This window comes from Aspergillus foveolatus (assembly GCF_047715535.1).
Source record: "Aspergillus foveolatus strain CBS 279.81 unplaced genomic scaffold BDW70scaffold_27, whole genome shotgun sequence".
NCBI lineage: Eukaryota > Fungi > Ascomycota > Eurotiomycetes > Eurotiales > Aspergillaceae > Aspergillus > Aspergillus foveolatus.
Genome location: NW_027396091.1, coordinates 323133 through 342750, shown reverse-complemented (window position 1 = coordinate 342750; position 19618 = coordinate 323133). Strand labels below are relative to the sequence as shown.

The 19618-nt window shown below is 50.6% G+C and overlaps 6 protein-coding genes across 6 annotated transcripts; 3 read left to right on the top strand and 3 right to left on the bottom strand.

Moving 5' to 3' along the window:
* The first annotated feature begins 6049 nt into the window (after positions 1-6049).
* Positions 6050-8415, top strand: BDW70DRAFT_137267 (regulator of G-protein signaling domain-containing protein). Its single transcript, XM_073737017.1, has 2 exons — positions 6050-6355; positions 6501-8415. Exon 2 carries the CDS (start codon positions 6726-6728, stop codon positions 7812-7814), a length of 1089 nt encoding a protein of 362 aa, XP_073595617.1. The 5' UTR covers positions 6050-6355; positions 6501-6725; the 3' UTR covers positions 7815-8415.
* Positions 8416-8518: 103 nt separating this feature from the next.
* Positions 8519-10527, bottom strand: BDW70DRAFT_160483 (RUS1 family protein; the record flags this gene model as incomplete). The annotated part of the gene is made up of 6 exons (XM_073740851.1): positions 8519-9535; positions 9626-9966; positions 10038-10101; positions 10149-10161; positions 10212-10321; positions 10378-10527. The coding sequence occupies 6 exons, from the start codon at positions 10525-10527 to the stop codon at positions 8519-8521; spliced, it is 1695 nt and encodes a 564-aa protein (XP_073595616.1).
* A 274-nt stretch (positions 10528-10801) lies between these two features.
* On the bottom strand, positions 10802-11833 carry BDW70DRAFT_137262 (alpha-ketoglutarate dehydrogenase subunit KGD4). Its single transcript, XM_073737016.1, has 2 exons — positions 11550-11833; positions 10802-11496 (listed from the first exon to the last, which is right to left on the bottom strand). The coding sequence occupies exons 1-2, from the start codon at positions 11623-11625 to the stop codon at positions 11210-11212; spliced, it is 363 nt and encodes a 120-aa protein (XP_073595615.1). The 5' UTR covers positions 11626-11833; the 3' UTR covers positions 10802-11209.
* Positions 11834-12022: 189 nt separating this feature from the next.
* On the top strand, positions 12023-13596 carry BDW70DRAFT_137261 (mediator of RNA polymerase II transcription subunit 18). The gene is made up of 2 exons (XM_073737015.1): positions 12023-13134; positions 13204-13596. The coding sequence occupies exons 1-2, from the start codon at positions 12659-12661 to the stop codon at positions 13523-13525; spliced, it is 798 nt and encodes a 265-aa protein (XP_073595614.1). The 5' UTR covers positions 12023-12658; the 3' UTR covers positions 13526-13596.
* Positions 13597-13663: 67 nt separating this feature from the next.
* On the top strand, positions 13664-16421 carry BDW70DRAFT_137259 (putative DNA 3'-phosphatase Tpp1). The gene is made up of 10 exons (XM_073737014.1): positions 13664-13919; positions 13982-14094; positions 14153-14322; positions 14379-14491; positions 14540-14839; positions 14895-15019; positions 15083-15222; positions 15275-15335; positions 15610-15755; positions 15982-16421. Exons 2-10 carry the CDS (start codon positions 14010-14012, stop codon positions 16144-16146), a joined length of 1305 nt encoding a protein of 434 aa, XP_073595613.1. The 5' UTR covers positions 13664-13919; positions 13982-14009; the 3' UTR covers positions 16147-16421.
* Positions 16422-17453: 1032 nt separating this feature from the next.
* Positions 17454-19618, bottom strand: BDW70DRAFT_58056 (uncharacterized protein). Its single transcript, XM_073744331.1, has 2 exons — positions 18910-19618; positions 17454-18807 (listed from the first exon to the last, which is right to left on the bottom strand). The coding sequence occupies exons 1-2, from the start codon at positions 19211-19213 to the stop codon at positions 17624-17626; spliced, it is 1488 nt and encodes a 495-aa protein (XP_073595612.1). The 5' UTR covers positions 19214-19618; the 3' UTR covers positions 17454-17623.

The following is a 19618-nucleotide window of genomic DNA, read 5'->3' as shown; positions in this document are numbered from 1 at the left end:
AAGGATAAGGTGTCGGTAAGTCAATCGAGGCAAAGGAGCTTACCTTAGAGCAGCCAGGGTTAGGAAGGCTTGAAAAGTCAACCTTCCGTAACAGTTTAGACCTATACGTGTAAGGAGATCACAGCCGAGGTTTTTGGGACGCTCACTAATGATGTCCGTCTCATACTGACCTCGTGTCCAGCAGCACATGAGGTTGTACTGGAGACAGTAACGGCTTATATAATCAGATCCGCAACTGAGTTGACTTGGTATGATGCCTTAACAGGTCTACAAAGTGCGAACAAGTATAGATGTATATAAGCCCATGAGACTGTACCATCCACCACGTTGCATACGTTTATAATGCTGAACATGGAAGAACGAAGAGGTTGCGTATTCTATTCTGAACAGTTCACGTCACGCAGGTTCATGGAGGGAGGGAAGCGTATCGGATCTAACACATATCCCGGTCTAGAAGGTGCTCAGAAGAGTAGTCGGACCTCCATCGGACCAATATAAAGAGTCAGTCTGACAGCCAGTCTGCCCTCGACTTAGTGAAGGAGGCATGACATGGATAAGTAAGAAAGGGTGTATGAATTCTTTTTACTCCGACCCTTATGGAGCAGTGAAAGAGGAGAGCGAGTCTGGGAACTGTTAGCGGGAGTGAGGCTCAGCTCTCCTTGAATCTTTGTTCGTTTCTTCTTTCCTGCTGGGATTTAAAAGCGACCAGAGCTAAAGGTCCACAGCCATTACCATGCCCAGTCTACTGGGTCACCGGGATCACATTCCTTCCCTGGGAAACTCAGCAACGAACAGACACCGTCTTCGTTCACATTTAGCGCCCGAGACAGAGCTCCACATGCTGGATCCGACATAAGCCCTAACAGATTAAAAGAACTCTTTGAGTGTGGGCGCGAAACCGTGAAACTCGGAGTCGCTGATCTGACCGGACCCGAGCCTTGACCCGAGCCTGACCTGGGCTGGCTTGCTCTCACGAGGTCGGCAATCCCGAATGTCCGTAAAAAGAACCGTTGGATGAATGGCTGAGGTGATTTGGAATAATGAGTTGGCATGCGAGTGGCCGATTGCACAAAGACAGACAGGGGAATCACAGGCCCATAATACACTCGGCCGTGGTTTGGCAAGGCTCAAAGAAAGGTAAGGCAGGGCAAGGCAAAGCGTGCAAGCCACAGTGGCACCTTTGCACCTTCCCTGTGCCACGAACCACGGGGTCGGGATTCTGCGTAGACGAGATCCCGCCATGATTACTGCTGCGGTGGTTCAGATGGCTTTCCTTTCTTTGTTCTCGTTCGCGTGGATGGCTGGACGTTTATTGCCAAGTCGCCGAGAAGGAACACGCTAGCTTGCCCGGATATGATGTCCACACAATGTTGGTGGCAGATTGGCAGCATGCTGCTGGGGACCGGAATGGCGGGGTCGAAGTTATTAGGCTGCTACCTTCTGAATCGTGGCTCGTGAGGTCTCCAGGTCTGTGGGGATCCCTGCGTCTCCGGTGATCATATTATCCATCCTTGGGCGCTGGAAATATATGGCAGGAGCGACGTACAGATGTCAGATGCCGCCACTTTCCCAAAGGAGCCTAACCCTGGAGTTCTAATTCTGACCGCCGAAACTGAGGTAAGTTAGGTGAGGACAAGCTCCTGAAGCAGTCCGGGGAAGCTGTTATGTCACAAATAAATGACTTACCCTCGCCGAGACATGGCCGAGATTCATATCGTATGATAACCAGCTGAGGCCAGCGCGACTCAAGATAGAGTCAGACGTGCCTAGTGTTGCTCATCACGCATCTGCATCTGACCCTTCATATCTCACGAGTAAGCCCAGGTTGTTTGCTGGGCCAGTGCAGCTCTCGACTCCTCGGCTCAATACCCCGCAGCCTACAGCCTATGGGCTACAGGCAGAGCTACAGGCGATCCCATTCTGGATCGACATAAGACGGCCTTCCGATTTCCCGTAGGTTGGCACTGGAAGACAGGGAACAAAATGGTAACTCCTCCGATAGCGCCTGCAGAAGCAGTTTAGTCCCGTTCCAGATGTAGCGCAGAATGCAGGCGGGTTCTGACACATCTCCCAACCAACACGACAATGGAGTGCAGTAGCTCCTGCTCCTAGTCCTACGTAGCTTGAGCCCTTCGACAATCATCCTTACGTCGCCTTCTCCGCACTGACATTGCGCAATGAGCTGTTAGTCTGATACGATCAGAGACGGAAGCTTTCATGCCGGTGCCGTCATGGTGCAGCTGCGACAGGCTCCAACCCGTCTTGGATGCCGCTACCGCTGCAGTGATCAATCAGTCTTGGGAATATGCACCCATGTCCATGCAGCTCCTGCTGAATAATCCATCAAATGGGATGGAGCGGGGTCAACCCTAGCAATAAACTCAGTCCAGACTCCCCCCTACTGCCAGTGTTTTGAGAGTCAAGCCACGGTGCTCCAAGCTCCAGCCTTTGGCATCCGGCATTTGGCCTCTAACCTCACGGGACCCGGTAGCGGCAGGATTTCCCTGCCGTCAGCAGTGTTGTCGTGGTACTTTGTTCGCGTTTCCCGCCGGGATGGTCGGAATCCCGCGGGAAATAGCTCTTATCTTTGCTTAGGATATTCCGTAGAGGACTGCGTAGAGAGAAGAGTCGGAAGATGCCGACTCACGTGACTTTTGCTGCGCACCGATCGATCAAGGTCCATCCAGAGCGGCAGGAAGATGAACGGCAACGTCACTGATCTTCATCGCCGATTCATGAGATCATCGCAACTCCACCCCCCTTCAATCTCCGTTCGCGTCGTTGTTTCAGTGCTAATTTCGTAGGGCAGCAAGGGTCGTCAGTCCAAGACCCATAATAGGGCCACGGAGCACAGGCACAGTAGGGAGGCCCTCATAGGCGAGCTCCGTGGATCGCAGCAGCGGAGGCACAAACGCGAGATATTCAATCAGGTTACAGGAAAAGCTGGAGAAACAGTTACATAAGTATTTTGTATATAAGGTGGACCATGAGCCTTCTCCACAGAAGTCTAGATTCAGTTCTGCTCAAGTTTTGTACGGATAACATCGGGGTGGACACTCTTCATCAGACGATACTACTATTTCTCTCGAAGAGTCGATTGTCTCTGCCTGAGGCGTTCAGGGTGATATATTGACGTGCTTTGATTTCTCCGTGGTACGAGTATGACCAACTGACTATGCACCTGCTACTTATAGTAAGGCTACGAACCTAATCGTAGAATTCGGCTCAACCGAGGAACGCAGTGGATATGTTCCGTGATGGTGGATCGGGTGGGATGAGAGCTCTTAGTCGCAATTCCATGGAAACCGGCTTGAAGTCAGATAGACGTCTTTCGGAGTTGTCCTGTGTTCCGAGCTTCTGTGATACTAATTAGTAGTCGTTGTTTGCTCAGCTCAAATCACTCTTACTCAGATGTGGCTTGACTATTGGTAAACCGAACTTAGGAAGAATAATGGCTTTGGTTCTCGGAGGATTCTCATGGATGCTCTCAAAAATACTCTGGCTCCCCTGACCGTTACTGGATAGGGGCCAGGTTACACCGAGTCGCCACCGTTGCCCGATACCTTTTATGGTGAGATGAGGGCTTTTATGTGGCGGTCCGAGATTCCAACAATGTTCTGGAATGCGGGCCCTGCCCGACGGTATCCATACTTCTTTAGAGTAATGAACTTACGAGGTAGTAGTATCAATCTGCCCATGTGCAGCGTTTGAGAGTTTTGATTCTGTGATTGTGCGAGTCATTGAGTGGATTGGACGAAAATTTGGGTTCCAAATTAAAGAGGATCTGCGCATTGTTCAGATAGACTCGCGCAATCCTGAAGATCCAGAAATGACGTCTTGAGCTTATTTGGTTCCTGATACGGTACTCTGAGCAGTTATCGGGCTTGTCTTGATCGAGTCTTCTGCTGTGTCACTGAGATCGCTCCTTCTTGCTGATAGTCTGCCAGCAGTCTGTTGTGCAACGCTCGTCTCCGCGGGTACGTAAGCCTCTTGATGTCGAGGTAGTCAACAGACAGGAGATCCCCCTACCCCCTACATTACCTGTCTGTGCAGATATTGCGCATTCTCTGCCATCACTAGGCGACTGAGTTTACGAGATTACGATATAAGAGAGGGCAATCGTGTGAGCAGTAAGGAGGACAGAGATCACGTTGTTTGATTGCAGACAGTGGAGATCTTTGTGGGGTACGCGCCACCAGTCGAGCCCTTATTGGCACAGTTTAATTCATTCATGGGCCCGTAGGGATATGGCCACGCAAACCTCAGTCCTGAAGGCTTGAAGCGCAGAGAGTCAGTGTAGGCAGCGGGCGCTGACTAGCCTGATGAATCGCATAGCGTGGGCGGGCCGAACGATCATCTGATTGACCAAGGCGGCCAGGGTTTCCCTGGAGGCGCGTCAGAGAGAAGGCCATCCAAGACAGGGACCCCCTTCTTTGGAAAATTCTTTGCCTGTTCTGCCGGCTTCTGGAAACCGTTAGTCTGCCCTTTGCATTTTTTTGCTCTTTTTTTTCCCCCCATTTCTCTTTTTTCTATTTCTTTCTTCTTTCGCTTTCTTTCTTTCTTTCATTTTATTTCATTTTATTTCATTATATTTTTTTTTTATTTTTTTATTTTTTTTTTTGGTTTCGCCGCACGCCAGCCACAAGTGGTAAGGCAAGACTCCACCTGGGCGCCTGCAGCCGTATCCCGCTCGATATCATGAGTTGTAGCTAGGTGTATGGGGACCTCATGAGAACATCGAGCAGGATCGAGATGTTTCGTAGAACAAGACAGATAACCCACACTCTCGTAGGCCGAGTTTGTCTCACAAATGTTGTACAACTGATCCTGCATCCACCTGCAGGCCCTTGCAGCCTTGCCGCTGTTGAAAGAGCATCGGGAATAATGAGTGGTGAGTCAGGTTGAGTCTCAGCGCCAACAGACGCCTTTAGCATACTACTACTGGCATCAGCCAAGGTCGGACCTGCGAACTAGGAGCCTAGAGCCTTCTGCGTAGACGCCAGAGGCCTCGACTACCGGAGTAGACCTAAGACGCTTGTGGTATAGCGTGGGTCAGATTAGGCAGGAGAGCAGTAGGTCGGGTCCGACCGGCGGCAGGGCCAGGTAAGCGGGAAAAACGAGGTGTGACAGGCAACTGCCCGATGTTTCTCGTTTCTGGAGCAGCTCATGAACTTAAATATAATAGGAGGAAATAATAATAAAATAATGAAGTAATGATAATGACTGAGGATAAGGTCGGCACAGTAAACACAGCAGCCAACCCTTGCCTCAAAGGCTCAAGCACCGTCTTCTTGGCGATCCGCAGATCCTGCAGCCATCAGCCAACCAGGGTCTGCCTCACCCCGGTCAGGCAGTCGTACCCTTTTGTCTCACGCCTTTCAAACTTCAGTGTTCAGCCGTCAGGGACTGATTTCTAGGCTGATATCCTCGCTTTGCCCTTCCGCTGCAATTCGGCCTTGGGAATCTTCCTTCAGCATTAACGGGCTGCAGGTCATGAAAAAAATCTAATTTGACATCTACGGAAATCTTTCACTGTTTCGCTCTGCAGTGGGAACCGAAGGCCGATAAAAGCCATAAAAGCCTTGTAGGAGCTGGACCATAGCAATTGATTCATTCTAGACTGTAAATCAAATGTTCTTTGATCTCGGTCGGTTGTAGGTGTCACCCGATTTTTTCCATGTTTTGCGTGGAAATTTTCTAGTTTGTTGCCACCCTCAAACGACGTTTTGGCTGTGACCCTACATAAGGCTGCACGAGTCCCTGTTCCTGAATTATAGTCTTGGATACACAAACTCTGTAAACAATGCTTGTCGCCGAGCACTACTACTACCTACATACCTAATCCACCCCATGCCCAACCTGAGCGATTTACTGCTTTTCTGAGCGACTTCCTTGCAGCATTCTGCCGCACTGCATTTGCATCACAGTGAGTAGTCCCCGTGTTTCCTGTTCTTTGGTTCTCCGAGCGCAACCTGGGAGGACGATCTTCAGATCCATCCCTTCCACTGTCCAGCCAAGTTGACTATGGTCATAATAATGATTTGGAAAGAGAAATGGCATCATTCTTCAAATCGCTGCCAATCGACTTATCTGAGTGGGGCGCCGACCTCGGCCTGATAGGCGGGTGTTTGGCAAGGTTCTGGCTCTGAGTTGATTGCTGTGATTGGCTTGTACGCCCCCGCTGAGTCCAGACTAGCCCCCAAGTGGACCCCAGCAAAGTTGGCTGATCAGCGGCGGCCATCACATCACTTCATCTCCCAGTTCCAGTTCCACACTCTGACTTTCAGTCTTCCTCAGTCCGTTATATGCCCGCCCGCTCTCCCTCTTCTTACTCTTGACTCTCTGTTTGTCATCAGTAATAGCCCCATCTATCCTTATCTTCCTTTCTTCTCTTCCCTTGGCTCTGTATCACTTCTGGGATGCGCTTATCCCACCAATGATTCATCTCTCTCGCGGCCTCGCTCTCTTTTCTCTCACTAACCGCCCTCCTTTTCCTCCAGTCCTCGTCACTTCGATCAGAATCATCTGAAAGTATCAAGTAGCACCACCCGTTTCCTCTCGCTTCTCGCATTCGAACCCTGATCACCAGCACGTCGACGTGTCTTCTACTCCTTACAACCCCCCCAGCGAGACGGGCTCATCCTCCCTTGTCTCGGGTAAGGGGACAGAGTGCAATAATTTCACTCTTAAGATACGTTCAGTCGAGGGGACGACCGCTAAGCGCGATGCTGAAGAAGAAGTCCTCACATCCTCCTCTACTCTTCTGGCACAGTTCCCCTACTTCTACTCCAGAACTCTCCCCGACCTCGTCATCTTCGGATACCGAGTCGGACGAGGACATGGACACCTCTGGTTCACGCCCGCTTAGTCTGGCTGTTCCTCAGGGCACCTTCTGTCCGATGCGTCCGACTCTTGATGAGGTGCTCGCGAACACGGCACCTGCTCCTTACACGCTTGGTGCTTTCATGGCCTATCTCTCGCAGAATCATTGCCTCGAGACTTTGGAATTCACATTGGATGCGAAGCGGTATCGGGAAACATATGATGAGCTCAGCCGTCAACTGGGACAGTTTCCGATCGAGGCCGATTGTTCGGAGAGCCGACATCTGCGTATGCTCTGGCAACGACTTTTGTCAGCGTACATTCTCCCCGGATCCCCGCGCGAGATCAACGTTTCGAGTGAGGTCCGTGATGATATCCTTCGACATGCCAACTCTTCTATCCCTCCTCCTCCTTCGATGCTTGACGCGGCGGTTAAACTTGTTCACGATTTGATGGAGGAGTCGATCTTCATGCCGTTTCTGAACGCTCACTCATCCTCAGCCCATGTTTACCCACTCTCGGAACCTCTGTTTTCTCAAGACGATGGCGGTGTCACAATTGTCTCCAACCCGAGTCTCGACGAGCACGCGGTCAAGCGAGTCCGATCGAAAAGTGGGCGCCTATCACCCCGGCAATCGCGAGAGTTGGGATCCCTCATTTCTTCGAGCCCGCCTTCTAGCCTTTCTCGTTCCAACTTCTCCCTTAATGCGGTCACTTCGCTCGGCAAATCGTCACACCGATCGTCAAACCAGCCGTCAAGTGCAAGTGGGGAATCTGGGTCAGCTGGTTTGTCTGACGACTCTGGCAGTATGCAGTCGAGCGCTGGGGAGCCAATGACTCCCCCGACGACCCCACCCTCCAGCGAGCCCAGTATGCAGACAAGCAGTCCGAAGAACCGCGTGGACAACCCCTGGAAAAAAATGGGTATGAAGCTCGGGTTCAAGAGACGGGGCGGCGGTAGTCAAAGCATGCGGCTCCCCCACGAGGAATGACTAAAACGTCGTGGCACAATCCTTCGGTGGTATCACCACCGCGCCTTCGCTTCAAAAAACATCTCCGACTCAAAACTCTCCACCTTATAGAACGTTACGAGCCGATTTCGTACAATGATTATCTACCACGATTTCCCTCCGGCCCCGGGAACGGGCCATGTCTCAACCGACACGAATGGACGGCGTAATGCACGGGCGTTTTTCCACGAAAGCATTTTATCAGGCGTTATTCTCAGCGAGTGAGCGAGCATTCGGTTTTGCAAAAGAATAGATAGAACGGTACATATGGAAAGGGAGGCATTCTGCCTGGCGTTGGTTTTTTTCCGTTTGTTCTTTCAAAGGACGGTCTGTCTGGATCTATCATGCATCATGCATGGCGAGCAATAACCCATACCACTCGCCTTCAGTCTTCATAATGTTGATGGCGAGCTCTCATTGCATTTGTTTCTATATCTGCCATACGCATTTTCTCTGTTATTTACATCGCATTGGCATTGGCATGGCATTTACTATACTAGTCTAGATACCCAATGTGTGATTATTCCAGCATAACATTTACCATTCTCAGCTTTTCTCGTAATATATTCCGTATATTCCGAAAATGGGAATCCTCCAGTATCGTATAATAAGCTATTGACTACCATCCTCGTATGCGAACTCAAGTATTACGCTCATTAGTATCGCTCGTAGCCAAGAGAGCCTCATCAGGAATCAAGGGAAGAAACAACAACTCTCCTTCCAATGTTTGTCTCCAACGAGGATCCACAACCCTCGCCATCACCGTCAACTTCCCACCCGGCCTTTCTAAGGGAATCAATATACGTTTCGAACCGGTCACCCTCGTTAAGATAGTTCAATGTGCGGGAGAGGATTCGGAGGATATCCTCCACATGCAGTGTGTTGGAGCTACGGAGGTCGTAAGACTTGGTGTGGGAGTTCCAGGCCGACGACGAAGCCAGAGTCTTTGCGGCGAAGAGGGCGTGCATCCATGCCTTGAGGTGAGGATTTGATTTGGATTTTGGACTTGGTATACCCGTGCTGGCGCTGGTATCCCGTCGTTTGAGGAGGACCGCTGCAGATATACCGGTAGTGGTATGCCCCAGGAAAGTGTTTTTGCTGCTCGGTGTGAGAAAAAGGATATACTCTTCTTCATGAAAGAGGGTCGTTATCTCTTCTAGTGGAAGGTCCGTCTTCAGCGTGTTGGATGTCGAGCTGGTAGTATAAGGCGCCTGAGACAAGAACTGCCGTAGCGAGACGCCGACCTGGCACGATCCTAGTAGTTGTACTTCGGGTAATGGCCTTGATGAAGAGGAAGATTGGGAGGAGGAAGAGTGCCACTTTAGTGCAGCGCCGGCAGCAAATATCCGTTCTTCTTTGGCGACTTGTTCTGGAGTTATGGGTCTGATATGGTTTGGATTCTGGTGATTATGTTCCTGCTGCTTGAGTGAAGGTCGTCGCTCGTCTTTGCGGTTTAGGCTCGCAACGAAGTCTGCAAGGTCCGGGTCTGAGGAGAGAAGAGTCGAAAAAACAATATTAGCTCGTTGTCTGTTCAATGTGGTCATCTGGACAGAGCGGACGGCGGCATAATTGAGCGACAGGTGCATGGATAGAAGGAAGACCAGGGTAAGCCATGTTGCCGTGAAGCTGGTGATATGAGAGACGACGAAGGAGCCGACGAGCATGCCGATGAGGGAGATAACCGTTTCCTGGGATGAGTCTTTCTATCCGCCACAACTCGAAGAGAATCATTAGCCTTTCTGCAGTGCCTGATATAGGGAGCATAGCGCAGTGAGAGCTGGAGACCAACGTACCGCGTTCACCTCGGCCAGATTTCCCCATCGCGCGAAATGTGCGCTCAAACTCGCTTTGGAACTGCCCCCTGCAACACCGCAAAGCGCTCTTAGCACACCAGCAGCACTAAGGACAGTGACTCGACTGAACCCGGCCGGGATCATCGGTGAGAGACAGTCAAGCAACATAGCGAGATCGTTGAAGATATCCGCCGCGAAGCGGTACATCTTGCACTCGGGCTCGAGGGCTGTGCCCACGCGGTGGGCGAAGAGGATTGTCGCGATCCGGCCGGATGTATCCTGCAAAATGTGCAGGAGGAGAGCGGAGGTTGGGGAGGCGCTGGCATTACCGACTCCGACGCCTGCGGGAATGGTTGGCTGAGCTAGAGCTCTATACAAATGCGTAAATATGGATATGGGACGTTGTGCTGACCTTGTAGTACGGCTCGGGATGCTAGGAGGCCCGCGATGGAGCTGCTGAATGCTTGAAGAGAGTCCTTATAGGTAAGTATTGCCAGTGTATGCATGGCACGGAGCAGCTTACGAAGATTTGATATCTAGTCAGTAAGTAGTGCTACTGCAAATCTCAGCAACCAGAATCACTTACGGGGTATAGTCATCGCTGACACTATGTGGATACCCAGCAGGGAGAAATACGTCGATTAGAACGTCGCGCAGCGAGCTCAGAGACCAGGATTTTGAGAGTGTAGACGCATGCTAGTGTCTGTCAGTTGCGGTAGGTCAGGCGGCGGGATTGGCTATTCAAGACGCACTGCTATATCTATGCGGCCTGTAACTGTGTCCTTCTCCCCATCTTTGTGGGATAGGGTGCCTGATGGCACGGAGTAAATATAGGTCGATGTTGGGTGGTCAAGCTCGTCGACTTCGCTGAAAGTAATGGTTTTCTTGTCTTTAGGATCCATATTTATGAACAATGAAAATGCAAGCAATGAATTCGTTGATTACCCGCATGTCCATGTCATGGAGGACTAATGAAGATGAAACGGAATCTAGGTTGCCGCCAGATAGTGATTGGAGCTGTTGATGCGAAGCGGCGCTTGAGCTTAACAATAGGCGATCAGGCGGATGCACGTGGCTGCGAGTAGGAAACGCTCGCAAAGTATCCCAGGATGTGGAAACATAATAATGTTTACTGATTACTATCAATGCTGTGAACCTACGTGCTACAGACCAAGATTTCTGTGTGTCAGTCACAATTTTTGTAGACTCGAATATGGACATGAATGTGAGACTTGCTCCATTCCATACTTTTCCAAACTAGCCATCTATGACCTCAATAACCTGATAACAACATATCCCGCATGATGCGCGCCAGAAGAATAAAATGAACCGCTAAGCACGAAGACTAGCAAAACCGCCTGCGCCATAAACAAAAAAGTAGAAAAGAAAGTGCAAAGGCCGCGGACAAACCCGGTCTCAGTATAGCAATAAGGCTCGCATTCACTAGGAAGCGTATCGGCCTCGTATAATTGCGAAGCGACAGTGGGTCGTGTAGCGCCTCTCTCGCGTATCAGCATGCCACTCGTCCATCGTCCGTGTCTTGATATCGTCGTCGAATCATCCGGTCAAACGCAGTCCGCGAAATCAAGCGTAGAGGCTGGCGCCACCAGTCTCAATGGCCTCGATTTCTGCCTCGGTGTAGGGAAGGCGGTGGAAGCGTCTGGGAAGCTCGGCGCGGTCGAAAAACTCGCCCTGCTTGGGCTGAACAGGTCCAAGGGCAGCTCCAGGGGTGCGGCCAACGGAGCCCTGGGTGAAGGAGGCACGGCCAAGGGGGCCGTGCTGCTGTGCCTTGGCCCGGTAGGCCGCAAAGGAGTCAGGAAGGACACCGGTGGGAGACGCCGGGTGAGGACGGGGAGTGTGGTCAACAGATTCTATCGCAAGAATTAGTGGCTGTTACCCCGTAGGCGTCTTGCAAGGAACATACGCGGAATAGAGCGCTTGCCGACAAAGCGAATGAGAGGGGTGCGGACAGCGTTTCGGAGAGCAGTGGTGGCATGCATTTTGAATTGTAATTGAAAAAGTTGAAAAATCACGTTAATGTGAATCAGTTGAAGAACGACGGAGTGTGTGGTATGGATAAACGCGGATGCAATTATTATATTTACAATAGATAGTCTGGAGACGGTGGGATAGACGGTGGACCGGTGGACGGCTGGACGAGGGAGCGAGAGAGGGGATGGAGAGGAAAAGAGGAGGAGCGGAAGCGAGGGAGGAGGGCTTGATAAGTTCGAAGCAGGTACGCTATCAGCTAGAGTGGTGTGATAATATGTGTTGTAATAATTACCGGCTGTGTAACAAAATTACCAATATTACCCGCAAACTACAGTCGGTCTGGCGGGGTGATAACGCTTTCGGGGTAAATGTCAGTCCGGAACCTGCCTTCTCCAACTGCTTAGAGGGGGTTCGCTGGATGCGCCGAAGTGACTTTACCCAACTCGCATCACCGGTGAGGAGTTAAAGTGGAGGACTGCTACATTTACCTTTCTCCCCGCATCTCTCCTCACATTCCGGATTCCCCTGGCGCCCTCCAAGCATTCCTAGACCACTCTGTCTGTAGTTCGGGAGGCACAAGTCGAGTCGGCGTTGCTAGTCCAGATTCCGGGCGCCACAGTCCTCCGCCCCGTCTCCGACAACTTCCATCTTTTCACGTGACTTCAGAGAGCTCCGCCGAAACGGTAACAAAACGCCAGAGCCTTGGAGACGCTGCGCGCCGTGATTCTAAAAATCCGAAGCCAATCACGCGATCCTGCAGGGTGCAGAGTACAATTGGAGCTCATGCGATAGGAGTCAAGCCGGGATCGACTTTTTTGCCAATCTGGGGTTCGACATCGATGGTTCGACATCGAACCATACCCATCCGAAACCGCCAGCTTCAAACTCTTCAAGTCCAATTGCGCTTGGCTCGGAACCCGTGAAAACCAGTCACCGTCCCGGCTTTTCCCGCTCGGTTGCCCACCCCGACCGAGATTGGGCTCGACGATCTTGCGACCATCATCGGATACGAGCTGTCTTTACGGTCAACTGCTACCTAATATGCACGAGCTTCTGCTCTTCGCCTCGGTTCCGTCGCACCAACACCATGAGCTGTTGCAGCAGCTTACTGGGCTGACAGCCATGCAGCCCCGTCACTGTCTAGAACGGCGTTTGATCTTCAAGGCAACTAGGAAGCCTGATCTCGCCAACGTGCGCAGCGGCACTAGCCAGGGTCCTGATATTGTACGGCTCAATAAGATGCTGAATGGGCAGATGTTCTTCACGCAGGTCGTCGGCCCTCTATCCGAGGCAGATTTCGACGGAAAACCGTCGTCATCTGATAGCCAGGATGTTTCCATGTCGGGGACACATGAAGCTGCAAGCAGCTCCTACGACTACGACAGCCAGCCGTGGAGGCTCGAATTTAGAGACACTCCTGAGGCAGGTTTTCGGTCGACCATCACGGCTCGGTTGGCGGCTAGCGCTGCTCTACCGAAGGGTGATGTTGTGCCTTCTATGAATGCCTGGGGATATAGGTTAGTACTCGTCCAGCTATTATTCGGGCTCATTCGGATGGGTGACATGGGTTGTTGACGGTTCTATAGTTTCGTAACCGAGTATGTGGTGGAAGGAGATATGTTCATTTATAATGACATCGTAATCTTCCTGCATCGTGTTTTACAATATCCGGCCCGTGGCCAGGAACCACATGAACCGCGGCGACAGCTGCCCTCGTTCCGAGACCTGTCTCCTTTGGAAAAAACCGGGAGCTATATCCTGCAAGCTGCCATTACAGTCCAAGATGGCAGTAACCAAGAACTGATGAGAACGGCCTCTCAGCATTTATTCGGGCTTCGGGAGCAGCTCAAGTCAGCGGTCCGTCTTGAGCATGCTGATCGACTGTCACTAGACACGCGCGCCAAGTAGCAATATTTGCCATTCACTATACCCCGGAGCATGACTCCAAGTAGATACATATAATAGGTGTTGTTTGGAAAAGAAAAATACATATATAACTAAAGTGGTATTCTCTTAATGATGAATTGCTCTTACTGGTCTAATGACTCTCAGTGGAGCATGTGACTTCGTGAACCTCAGCGCGCCAACGCGCGCCTTGTACTTCCGTACCTGGGGTCAAACTATCAGTCTCAACTCCCTTTAACGCAGTCCAGGATTTCAAAACCTCATCAACTTTGAGGCATTGACGACTATTGCTGTTCGCTCTATAATCCACATAATCATCCTGCAGCTCCAAATTTTGCTCCGGCATTCCCTATCTTCAGAGTTCAACTGTTCAGCCGGCAAATCAAGCTTCTGATAGGTAACGAGCCGCGCAGCCTAGCACTTAGTTGCTTTAAAGGGTAACTCTACTAATTAGTGCAGTTGCGAGATATTATACTCATCTTGCCATATGGCCGGAGAAGGAGCCCTGAAGCGGGCAGCCACAAGATCGATCTCTCCTCCGCCTCTCAGAAGAAAGCCTGAGACACTGAAGAGTGAGTGAGGCTTATCGCGCATTCTTACTTCACTGACTTACCTATCAATTTCATGTAGAGTCCGTGGCGACCTCATTCTTCACACCTGTATCACAACGTAAAACTGAGCCAACAAGTATCTCGTGGAGGATCGTCAACAACACATTGATAGTGGGAAAGTTTTCGTTGGGTCCAGGCGAACCCCCCCAAAAAAGCTCTGGCAAGCCGAAGATAGCTGCTTTTGACTTCGTAAGTTATCATGCCGGCACCCATGTGAGAGTATCAGTATCGATGATCATTCACAGGACTCTACCTTAGTTGCGACAGCCTCTGGGAATACGTTTCCTAGAGATTCAGCTGACTGGAAATGGTGGAGGCAGAGTGTTCCCTCAAGGCTTCAGAAACTCAACGCAGATGGGTGAGTGAAAGCCTAGCCTATCTTCCCCGGATAAACTGACAGATTTAGCTACCACGTTGTCATCTTCACAAACCAGGGTAAAATCAGTCTCAAAAAGGACAAGAAAGGAAATGTCTCCAGTTACTTCAACAAGTTCAAGGAGAGAGTTTCGGCCGTGATGAAACAGCTAAATATCCCGTTGACTGTATATGCTGCAACTGAATACGATGAATACAGGAAGCCCAGGGCGGGGATGTGGAAAGAATTCCTCGATGACCACGATTTCGACGTAACTGGCATTGATTCCTCTCGGTCGATATTCGTCGGGGATGCTGCCGGACGCCCAGGAGACCACTCCGCAGCCGATCGGTAAGTCAGAGTCTTATTTGGAGGTCGTTGAATGATCGTAGCTGACAGTACCAAGGGGGTTCGCCGCCAACGCTAACATGATCTTCCAAACGCCGGAAGAGTTCTTCCTGGGTGCTGCACCGGAGCCAGTAGTGGCATTCGATCCAGATGCATACCTACAGAATAACTCTGTTGACGATGGTGAGGCTACAATTTACGAGCTGCGGTATGATTGTAATGCTGATACTAGAGCCTGAGCACCAGCTTCACCGCAATTCTCAAAAACTAGTCCTCTAGAGCTTGTGATATTCTGTGGCAGTCCGGGTGCTGGGAAATCAACCTTCTTTTGGGACTACCTCAAGCCACTTGGTTATGAGCGCGTGAATCAGGACATTCTGAAGAGCGTATGTTCCTAGATTTCCAGGAAATGATTCTAAGAAGCTGACGGACAATCAGCGAGCGAAATGCATTAAAGTGGCCAAAGAGCACCTTGCCGCCCAAAGATCTGTGGTTGTAGGTATGTATCGACGGACACACGTTAATCGACTCTTCGCACACTCAAACCTCACTTCCGTCATCTCCTGTTCAGTTTATGTAAACAATATTCAGCCCTTGCATGTTGTCCGACATCAAGCAGCAAGTACTGCGCAGCGGGCATCGGATACTATTCCCAAAACAACCGCCCTCTCATTCGTCCACTCATAGCCACAACGACTCAAACCAGCAATATTAAATTTGCTCCAGTGGTGTCCTATATCAATTGCTGACACATTTCTCAATCGTTCTTGCAGATAATACAAATGCCGATGTAGAAACAAGGGCGCAGTGGATCGGGGTCGCAAAGGAATTCAATGTGCCAATTCGCTGTGTTTATTTTACTGCCCCCCCGGCGCTTTGCAAACATAATAACGCGGTCCGTGCCGCGAATACAAGCCTTGTGAGTCAATCTTCTCTTCTATCTATATCCACATGCGTGCATTTGTCAGCACCAGCAGATGCTGCTGCTTGAGTCCTGGGCTGCATCCTACCCCTCATACCGCCGAACCACTCCGTACATCGCAGCACATTACCTGAATAGCGCATATCTATGCGTCTACCTCTGCTATCCAGAACGCCGCCAGTAGCACAGTGCAAAGCTCAATACTAACAATAAACAAAAAAAGAATCCCGAATCCCGCACCCTTCTTCCCGGAATCGCATTCGGCGACTTTGTCAAGCGCTTCAAGGAACCATCTCTCGCTGAAGGGTTTCAGGACATTGTTCGCGTGGATTTTCGGTTCCGTGGAGACGATGATGCGAAGAGTCTTTGGAAGCAGTATTGGGTATAATCTTCGAGGAGAGCATGTCCTGCTGGGTTGATATGACTTGCTACTATATCGCCCCGATGCTCTAAGGCCCCTTGGAGGAGTATCTCTCCCTCTCTTCTCGTTCCAAAACTGCTATAATATGCTATGTGTAATTCAACCCTTTCTACGGTACGCCCTGTGAAACGAATGATGGCAGTGGTAGGGTCAATCACGGAGTTACGATTCGAGCGCTGTCGCTCAAATCCGTATTCGATTCAGGTGCATTTAGATTTACTTACTATAGCTGCATATTCATACATGGAAGCTTATTGAACTCTATTTCAGACATGCATATTCTGGCCTTAAAAGGGCACTCTTCCGTATATTTGGAGGTGGATTTCTCTCCTCACCCACCTTGGTATATATAGGCAGACTAGTAACCAGTTTATGCAAACGCCACGCAGCCAAATGATCCTCTGTACAACGTTGCTCAGCCCGGGTTCCGGACCCCCTTCCGCCTCCATCGTTCGACCTAGCTACGTAATCAGTAGCTGAATATGTAGCTAAAGGTAGAAGAGCTTTCGAGCTATAGCCTCCTTCTGGCTCTGCTCTGCAGCAGCGACGGAGCATGCCACTAGCGCTGACTTCCCCATAGGACGAGAAGTGACCAGCTGTCAGAATCTGGACTTCGTTCCTACTCGTTCGTGGTTTGACCGCAGGTAAGTGCAGTTTGAAGTAGGCACACTGTATTGGGATCTATCCCAAAGGTTTCCTGCAAGGGTCTACTTATCTATTCGCTTCAGCACTTCAGACCCTGGTCGGGTTTGCAAGTTTACGGGCAGTAGAAAGAGGATTCAGGTCCATTATAGGATTAAGTATGCTTATTATATACATCCGTGCTTGTGTGATGAAGTAACGGCTTCAAAAGAGGTACAGGCGTCACAGGGTCTCATCCATCTGACAGGTGTTCACCTTTCTTCCCATCCGTCAGGGTAGCATGACAGGGATAGTAGACAACAGGCCCTTGCAACCGTTCCACTTCTGCCACTTTTTTTTTACCGCTAGAGAAAAGGCTAAATCCACGGCGCGGTTCATGCAAGGTATACAAGTGTTAAAAGACAAAACTGATCACGATGCACGGCCGCATCATAATATGATGCAGAGGATCATTATCGTGTAATCATGCAGTATGGTAAGACACAAAGGGAATGGTATCATGTGGTCATTAAGGAATGAACTGCGCCTGGCGAGTCAGTAGTCGCCGGCGCATTGAGGTCATCAGTCATCAAGGATCACAGATCACAACATAGGTTAAAACATGAGGTGGCTGTACAGATCGCATAGGCTTAAACATGAAAGGAAACAGTGGACGTTAATCATCACGCTCGCTGGATAGCGTTTGAGAGGCGCGGACAATCGTAAGATGTTGTACATCCAAGCCTCTCAGCTTGTTTTTTTTTCCCCCGAAATGGAAGCGGGCCTTGTAGCGGGTTCGATATCGCCGAAGTCGAATATGATCCTAGACTCGGGACACCAAGTCGTGGAAGAACCTGAAAAAGTTTCGCTTCAAGGACCGATCCCGACATCGCCCAGTTGCCGGTGCAATCTTCATAGGCCCGACAATCTCACCGTCGCCTAGTTCGGGGAATTTGTCGTCGTGCAGGGTTGGAATCTTGACTTGTTCGCACGGATCACGGTGGGATTCGATCGTGCTCAATATTGGTCCGTTCAATGCCTCGAGATGGGCGAGCATTGCCTCGTAATGGCGCTTCCATTCGCTGTTGATTGACTCCCATTTCTCCTGCGTTAACTTGTAGATCTTCGATGTGACACCGTAATGCTCTCCAGTCCGAACCAAATGTTTGGTAAAATTGCACTGCGCCAGGTCCCACTGGCTGCGTAACCGCCGGAATGATTCAATATCGTAAACCTCAGGGACATATGGCTCTGGTTGAATGGTGAAATTTGCATGGCCAAGTTGAATTGCCCACTCGTCATTTGGATCGGAAAGAGTCAGAGGAGGCACATCGCCAGAAACGGTTCGGACTGTGCTTGCTCGCGGACGGCTAAAAGAAGCGATGGATGGCTTGGTGGACAATGGAGGCGACGGTAGATTAGCTAAACGGTCCCTAAGTGCATTTGGATCCGGACTGGCATTCGAAACATCGGCAACAGAAGGCGACTGTAAGGGAGACTGGATCACGGAGACGGAGTTTTCGAGATCGTCACCCATAAGCGGCGGGAGCAGAGGTGTGGTGGCCTGCGGAGCGCACTCGTCCTGGTCTTGCTGGTTTGCCTTAGAGATGTCTATTGGCTGCGCTCCTGACTCGCTGAGGCGCTCCTCAAAAATTGTTCTCGCGGGAGAAGGAGGAATTTGGGCCGACTCAACCCAGCTCATAGGGGCTGCTGTAGTTGGGCTGGCAGCAAATACAGATGCGGAAGAGTTCGTTCGAGACCGCACCTGCGGTGAGAATGATTCTCCATCTGCGCCGTCGGATCCTCGTTTGGACTTCCAACGGTTGGAGATAGTGGATATTCGCGATCCAATGCGGGAAAGACCATTGGCAGAAGCATTGTCGGAGCGTCTCTTCTTGGGAGAATGCACCATATCCATACCGGTATCAGTGAAACTATAACCGTCGCAAGTACTGACTGTGGATAGGTATGAATCTTCAGCGCCGGATAGTCCTTGATCGAAATGCTCTGCGAGTCCAGCGTTAGTTGGAATATTCTTTTTCTTTCCAAGTTCAAAATACCATGACAATAAACCAAAACAGAACGAGGCCGGGGGCGAGGGTTGCATACGGAAATATTCTTCTTCGAGATCCCTCGCTTGCGGCCCGTAGGGCTCTTCTTCTTTCACACCTGTCAAGGGATTCCGACAACTGATATCCATTGAGTTGCCATGACCGGGAGATGAGACGAGCGATGACGCGGAGCTGGAGAAACGTGTGTGGCCCTTGGCGGAAAACAAAGAAACCGCGGGTGAGACTGGAGTAGACGCGGTTAAGGGAGACTGGGGAGGCTGGCGAGAAAGAGGCGAGGGATCGCCCATAGTGTCGTTGCTCTCACGCCGTTTGGCTTCGAGAAGCTGTGAAAGCTTCAGCATTGCAGGGTATGGATGTATAGTATCTGCGTCCCTTCCAGTCGATCAGGATCTGGATCTTGATGCAGGCGTATTTTTGGTTCAAATGGCCGATCAGCAGAGCGGTGCTCACGAGCGGCAGCTGTAGAGAAATCAAGACAAGATTCAAGGAAGCAAAGGCATGTCGAGGATGCGAAAACGAGGCAATGAGTTAGGTGAGTTAGGATGAAATAAGTTTTACGGAGGGGAATGGAGTTGTAACTCTTCACGCGCGAGTGGCAGTAGAAAGACGTGGCGGTCTAAAAGGCAACGAGCGGGTGGAAGAAGAAACTGCGGAAGCTGCGGGCAGGAAGCGGCAGGCGCAGAAATATGGGCAATTATTATTGCCTGGAGAAGAAACTGCCCGTGCTTAGGTCCTCAGGAAGCAAT

Excerpts from the sequence above, each read along its gene's own strand:
- BDW70DRAFT_137267 (XM_073737017.1), top strand. The coding sequence starts at position 6,726 with ATGCTGAAGAAGAAGTCCTCACATCCTCCTCTACTCTTCTGGCACAGT.
- BDW70DRAFT_137262 (XM_073737016.1), bottom strand. The coding sequence starts at position 11,625 with ATGCATGCCACCACTGCTCTCCGAAACGCTGTCCGCACCCCTCTCATT. Across the intron at positions 11,497-11,549 it reads CGGCAAGCGCTCTATTCCGC|AATCTGTTGACCACACTCCC; the intron begins GTATGTTCCTTG and ends TTCTTGCGATAG.
- BDW70DRAFT_137261 (XM_073737015.1), top strand. The coding sequence starts at position 12,659 with ATGCACGAGCTTCTGCTCTTCGCCTCGGTTCCGTCGCACCAACACCAT. Across the intron at positions 13,135-13,203 it reads ATGAATGCCTGGGGATATAG|TTTCGTAACCGAGTATGTGG; the intron begins GTTAGTACTCGT and ends ACGGTTCTATAG.
- BDW70DRAFT_137259 (XM_073737014.1), top strand. The coding sequence starts at position 14,010 with ATGGCCGGAGAAGGAGCCCTGAAGCGGGCAGCCACAAGATCGATCTCT. Across the intron at positions 14,840-14,894 it reads GACCACTCCGCAGCCGATCG|GGGGTTCGCCGCCAACGCTA; the intron begins GTAAGTCAGAGT and ends GACAGTACCAAG. Across the intron at positions 15,020-15,082 it reads GAATAACTCTGTTGACGATG|CTTCACCGCAATTCTCAAAA; the intron begins GTGAGGCTACAA and ends CCTGAGCACCAG.
- BDW70DRAFT_58056 (XM_073744331.1), bottom strand. The coding sequence starts at position 19,213 with ATGCTGAAGCTTTCACAGCTTCTCGAAGCCAAACGGCGTGAGAGCAAC. Across the intron at positions 18,808-18,909 it reads TCTCGAAGAAGAATATTTCC|AGCATTTCGATCAAGGACTA; the intron begins GTATGCAACCCT and ends CTGGACTCGCAG.